Source organism: Electrona antarctica (assembly GCF_951216825.1).
Source record: "Electrona antarctica genome assembly, chromosome: 21".
Taxonomy (NCBI): Eukaryota; Metazoa; Chordata; class Actinopteri; order Myctophiformes; family Myctophidae; genus Electrona; species Electrona antarctica.
The window spans coordinates 3,204,133-3,210,967 of record NC_136802.1 but is presented as its reverse complement, the minus strand read 5'-3'; the positions used below and the strand labels follow the sequence as shown (position 1 = coordinate 3,210,967).

The window sequence follows — 6,835 nt, the reverse complement described above, 5'->3', positions numbered from 1 at the left end:
ATCAAATGGAGCCCATAATGGAGCCCATAATGTCATCAAATGGAGCCCATAATGTCATCAAACGGAGCCCATAATGGAGCCCATAATGTCATCAAATGGAGCCCATAATGTCATCAAATGGAGCCCATAATGGAGCCCATAATGTCATCAAACGGAGCCCATAATGGAGCCCATAATGTCATCAAATGGAGCCCATAATGGAGCCCATAATGTCATCAAACGGAGCCCATAATGGAGCCCATAATGGAGCCCATAATGTCATCAAATGGAGCCCATAATGGAGCCCATAATGGAGCCCATAATGTCATCAAACGGAGCCCATAATGGAGCCCATAATGTCATCAAATGGAGCCCATAATGGAGCCCATAATGTCATCAAATGGAGCCCATAATGTCATCAAATGGAGCCCATAATGGAGCCCATAATGGAGCCCATAATGGAGCCCATAATGTCATCAAATGGAGCCCATAATGGAGCCCATAATGGAGCCCATAATGTCATCAAATGGAGCCCATAATGTCATCAAATGGAGCCCATAATGGAGCCCATAATGGAGCCCATAATGGAGCCCATAATGGAGCCCATAATGTCATCAAACGGAGCCCATAATGGAGCCCATAATGTCATCTAATGGAGCCCATAATGTCATCAAATGGAGCCCATAATGTCATCAAATGGAGCCCATAATGGAGCCCATAATGGAGCCCATAATGGAGCCCATAATGGAGCCCATAATGGAGCCCATAATGTCATCAAACGGAGCCCATAATGGAGCCCATAATGGAGCCCATAATGGAGCCCATAATGTCATCAAACGGAGCCCATAATGGAGCCCATAATGGAGCCCATAATGTCATCAAACGGAGCCCATAATGGAGCCCATAATGGAGCCCATAATGGAGCCCATAATGTCATCAAATGGAGCCCATAATGGAGCCCATAATGGAGCCCATAATGGAGCCCATAATGGAGCCCATAATGGAGCCCATAATGGAGCCCATAATGGAGCCCATGATGTCATCAAACGGTGGTTCCGTGGCTCAAATGCCCAATAAATAACGGACCTCGACATGAAAAGGGTTGAACACCCACTGGCCTAGTGCATGCGTCGGACCAATCAGAGCAGCTCGTGCTGTCACAGGCACATGCGTTGGACCAATCAGAGCAGCTCGTACTGTCGCAGGTGCATGCGTTGGATGATGTCGCGGCAGTCGTTGAACACGCGGCGGATGTTCTCGGTGTCCACGGCGCAGGTGAAGTGGGGATAACAGTGATGCTTACTGTCTCCACTGGCAGTGCTGATTCTCTGAAACACAACATATAGAAACATACTCTTTACTGTCTCCACTCACTGGCAGTGCTGATTCTCTGAAACACAACATATAGAAACATACTCTTTACTGTCTCCACTCACTGGCAGTGCTGATTCTCTGAAACACAACATATAGAAACATACTCTTTACTGTCTCCACTCACTGGCAGTGCTGATTCTCTGAAACACAACATATAGAAACATACTCTTTACTGTCTCCACTCACTGGCAGTGCTGATTCTCTGAAACACAACATTTAGGAACATACTCTTTACTGTCTCCACTGGCTGTGCTGATTCTCTGAAACACAACATATAGGAACATACTCTTTACTGTCTCCACTCACTGGCAGTGCTGATTCTCTGAAACACAACATATAGGAACATACTCTTTACTGTCTCCACTGGCAGTGCTGATTCTCTGAAACACAACATATAGAAACATACTCTTTACTGTCTCCACTCACTGGCAGTGCTGATTCTCTGAAACACAACATATAGGAACATACTCTTTACTGTCTCCACTCACTGGCAGTGCTGATTCTCTGAAACACAACATATAGGAACATACTCTTTACTGTCTCCACTGGCTGTGCTGATTCTCTGAAACACAACATATAGGAACATACTCTTTACTGTCTCCACTCACTGGCAGTGCTGATTCTCTGAAACACAACATATAGGAACATACTCTTTACTGTCTCCACTGGCAGTGCTGATTCTCTGAAACACAACATATAGGAACATACTCTTTACTGTCTCCACTCACTGGCAGTGCTGATTCTCTGAAACACAACATATAGGAACATACTCTTTACTGTCTCCACTCACTGGCAGTGCTGATTCTCTGAAACACAACATATAGGAACATACTCTTTACTGTCTCCACTGGCAGTGCTGATTCTCTGAAACACAACATATAGGAACATACTCTTTACTGTCTCCACTGGCTGTGCTGATTCTCTGAAACACAACATATAGGAACATACTCTTTACTGTCTCCACTGGCAGTGCTGATTCTCTGAAACAGAACATTTAGGAACATACTCTTTACTGTCTCCACTCACTGGCAGTGCTGATTCTCTGAAACACAACATATAGGACCATACTCTTTACTGTCTCCACTGGCAGTGCTGATTCTCTGAAACACAACATATAGGAACATACTCTTTTCTGTCTCCACTGGCTGTGCTGATTCTCTGAAACACAACATATAGGAACATACTCTTTACTGTCTCCACTCACTGGCAGTGCTGATTCTCTGAAACACAACATATAGGAACATACTCTTTTCTGTCTCCACTGGCAGTGCTGATTCTCTGAAACACAACATATAGGAACATACTCTTTACTGTCTCCACTCACTGGCAGTGCTGATTCTCTGAAACACAACATATAGGAACATACTCTTTACTGTCTCCACTCACTGGCAGTGCTGATTCTCTGAAACACAAGGTGTTTAGGAACATACTCTTTACTGTCTCCACTCACTGGCAGTGCTGATTCTCTGAAACACAACATATAGGAACATACTCTTTTCTGTCTCCACTGGCAGTGCTGATTCTCTGAAACACAACATATAGGAACATACTCTTTACTGTCTCCACTCACTGGCAGTGCTGATTCTCTGAAACACAACATATAGGAACATACTCTTTACTGTCTCCACTCACTGGCAGTGCTGATTCTCTGAAACACAACATATAGGACCATACTCTTTACTGTCTCCACTCACTGGCAGTGCTGATTCTCTGAAACACAACATTTAGGAACATACTCTTTACTGTCTCCACTCACTGGCAGTGCTGATTCTCTGAAACACAACATATAGGAACATACTCTTTTCTGTCTCCACTGGCTGTGCTGATTCTCTGAAACACAACGTGTTCGTGTATAGGAACATACTCTTTAAACAAGCATGTTTACTGAAACATACACAGGAAAATACATATGAACAACCATGTTTACTGCATGTACTGATTCTCTGAAATGTGTGTGCGTGTGCGTGTGTGTGTGCGTGCGTGCGTGCGTGCAGTCTCACCAGAAACTGATCCCTGATGAAGAACTTTGCTCTTGTTACGATGGGAACTTCATCTGCGTCTGGTACCGCTGTGTGTACATAGAAATACACACAGTACATTAACAATACATGCACAAATACACACAGTACATCAACAATACATACACAAATTGTCTAACTTGCCTGGATACATAGGTGTATCTACATGCTTGATTAGACTGTTACAGTATATATCAAATATATTTGTGATAAGTAACAGAAAAACAGTGAGAGTCCCTTGAAGCAGGGGTCAGCAGACCATGGGTTGCGTAGAATGGACATGACATAGAATGCACGCATGCAGGCTGGCTCCCTACACACGCGCACATACACACACACACTAAAACCCACATATGTGCATATGTATATGCACGCGCACGGGCATACACGCACACACCACATGTACCATACACTCATACACTCATACGCACGCACGCACACACATACTCACACATCCATCGTGTGGCGGGGTAGAGAAGTTCAAGGAAGCAGATGTTTAATGACAAAAGAGGAACTGAACTATCTCCCTCGCAGTACAGAGAGAATTAGGGAAGTTCTCCGCTGTGTACATATTTTATATGAAAGAACAAAGAAGCATAAAATAAGAGAGGAAAGTGAGAGATAAAGTGGTGTTAATTGTTATGTGGACTAGCTGGGGTATTGTAGCCTGGCTAATAAGCCAGACTAATATCACACAACACTGTCGCGGTATATCAGTCTGGGCTGGCTCCACTTGGATTTCATTTCCCGGGGAACATTTTCTCTTTGACGCAATTGGTCAGAGCTACTGTCAGTCAAAAGTCTCAAGCATTGAACGTCACTGTACCAAAGCCCGCCTATATTGCATACCGTGTCCCGATTGGTCCGACCTGTTCTCTGCTGTAGGAAAGAGGCGTGCTACTGAGCCTCGCCAGACCGTAATCCGCTGGTAGGCAACGTTTTTTTGCCAACGGCTGATTCGGTCTGGTTTATTAACCAGGCTAGGGGTATTGGTGATGAGCATCAGAGAACATTGTGTCTCAATTAAGAGATCATTTTATAATGTATTACAGTGTATAGAAAAAGCCGCACCGACGCTCTAAGTATTAAGAAAACTAACTTTAACAGAAGTATGGCCTAAAGGATGGTCAAGGGGTGGCGTTTAATACGCTATAGTATATTGTGATCTGTGACCTTTAGGCGAAGGAGAACTTATACCTGTTACTTGTGGCCCCTGGAACCGCCTGTACACAGAGCTGAGGGGATGGGAGTTGTCCGTACAAATGGACTTGGCTTTCTTAAGCACCTGGTTTTTAAAGACCACCTGTCCTTGTTATTGTACCCCCTATACCCCCATAATCGCAATATCACACTCGAGTCCCGTGAATTACCATCTTCTGGTACTGCGTACTGCGCGTACTCGGGGAAGTAATCCTCCAGCTTGGATTTCCCCGCCAAAATCTTCTCTGCCAAAACGTCCTGTTTGTTCAGGAACAGGATCACCGAGATGGTCTTCAGAAAGCTGCAACACACGCATGCACACACACACACGCACACACAATGCACGCATATGCACGCACACACAATGCACGCACGCATATGCACGCACGCATATGCACGCATATGCACGCACGCATATGCACGCACACACAATGCACGCACGCATATGCACACACACGCGCACACGCACGCACATGCACACACACACACACACACACACACACACACACACACACACACACACACACACACACACACACACACACACACACACACACACACACACACACACACACACACACACACACACACACACACACACGTTAAACCTAAATTATGAGTTTACTTAATTAAATAATTAATTGATTCATTGATCAATATTATGAGTTTACCGGTTGGTCCAAATGGATTTGAAGAGGTCCAGAGATTCTCGAAGGCGATTGGTTGAGTTGTCCTCTCTGATAACCATGTTGTAGCTGCTGCTAGCCGCTACGAAGATTATAGCTGTAACATCTGAAACATTATTATTATTATTATTAGTGTTATAGTGTTAGTGTTATTATTCATAGATATATATAAGAAAGCTAGATGGCTCACCCGCGCTGCTGGCCAATGAGAGCGACGTTGCTACGTGGCGGCCATCTTACCGAGGGGCAGCATAACATTGTGTCTATGGGCATATACTTTTTCAACCGATTTTCAAACAGTTTGGTTTGTTATAAACGTCAGACTAAAAAATAAAAAATAAAATAAAAATACAATTAAGCAGATAATCGTCCTGAATCATAGCCACGTTGATAACGTTTGTATTAAACCAACCTGTTTGTAAATCCGTCAAGATTTGAGGGAGTTATGACTGTTTCTGTTTGAGCTGCCATACAACATACTGTACTGTAGCCCCTCAGCAAGATGGCCGCCGGGTGAACTACGTCAGAGACTCCACCTTGAGCCATCTAGCCTTTATATATAATGTCTATGGGCTGGTACATAGAACTACACATCCCACAGTGCACTGGGCCATCTAGCCTTTATTTATGTCTATGGGCTGGTAGAGTACATAGAACTACACATCCCACAGTGCACTGGGCCATCTAGCCTTTATATATGTCTATGTTATGTTATTATTATTATTATTATTAGTAGTAGTAGTAGTAGTAGCAGTAGAGGGGTGGGTTGCGGCTGAGATTTGCGCACGCCCTGATTGGTTCACCGGTCTGTCCATCAGCCCGGGTCCCTCCTAGTGCAGCGCTACGTCACATCATTTGGAGCGACGCCCACCCGGAAGGGTTGACTCCTCCCACTTCTAGCCCAGAGCGGCCAATGCGTTCCTCCGGGCTTTCAATTGTTTTGCGCCGACGAAAATGAAAGCCTGGTTACTGGTTAGTAGTAGTAGTAGTAGTAGTAGTAGCAGTAGCAGTAGCAGTAGTAGCAGTAGCAGTAGCAGTAGTAGCAGTAGTAGTAGTAGCAGTAGCAGTAGCAGTAGCAGTAGCAGTAGCAGTAGCAGTAGTAGCAGTAGCAGTAGCAGTAGTAGCAGTAGCAGTAGCAGTAGTAGTAGCAGTAGTAGCAGTAGCAGTAGTAGCAGTAGCAGCAGTAGCAGTAGCAGTAGCAGTAGCAGTAGCAGTAGCAGTAGCAGTAGTAGCAGTAGCAGTAGTAGTAGTAGCAGTAGTAGTAGCAGTAGCAGTAGTAGTAGTAGCAGTAGTAGCAGTAGCAGTAGCAGTAGCAGTAGCAGTAGTAGCAGTAGCAGTAGCAGTAGCAGTAGTAGCAGTAGTAGTAGTAGTAGTAGCAGTAGTAGTAGCAGTAGCAGTAGTAGTAGTAGTAGCAGTAGTAGTAGCAGTAGTAGTAAGGTAGTAGTAGTAGCAGTAGCAGTAGTAGCAGTAGCAGTAGCAGTAGTAGTAGTAAGGTAGCAGTAGCAGTAGCAGTAGTAGCAGTAGCAGTAGCAGTAGTAGCAGTAGTAAGGTAGCAGTAGCAGCAGTAGCAGTAGCAGT

The 6,835-nt window shown here is 44.6% G+C and overlaps 1 protein-coding gene across 1 annotated transcript in view; it reads right to left on the bottom strand.

The window, feature by feature from the left end:
* Positions 1–1,160: 1,160 nt before the first annotated feature.
* LOC306914526 (guanine nucleotide-binding protein G(olf) subunit alpha-like) overlaps positions 1,161–6,835 on the bottom strand; it is a gene marked incomplete at both ends in the record, with an annotated part of 21,592 nt that continues 15,917 nt past the window's right edge. The window contains 4 exons of the mRNA XM_079491596.1: positions 1,161–1,307; positions 3,354–3,421; positions 4,742–4,872; positions 5,243–5,363. Coding sequence (XP_079347722.1) covers positions 1,161–1,307; positions 3,354–3,421; positions 4,742–4,872; positions 5,243–5,363 — 467 coding nt within the window. The remainder of the gene's footprint in view (positions 1,308–3,353; positions 3,422–4,741; positions 4,873–5,242; positions 5,364–6,835) is intronic.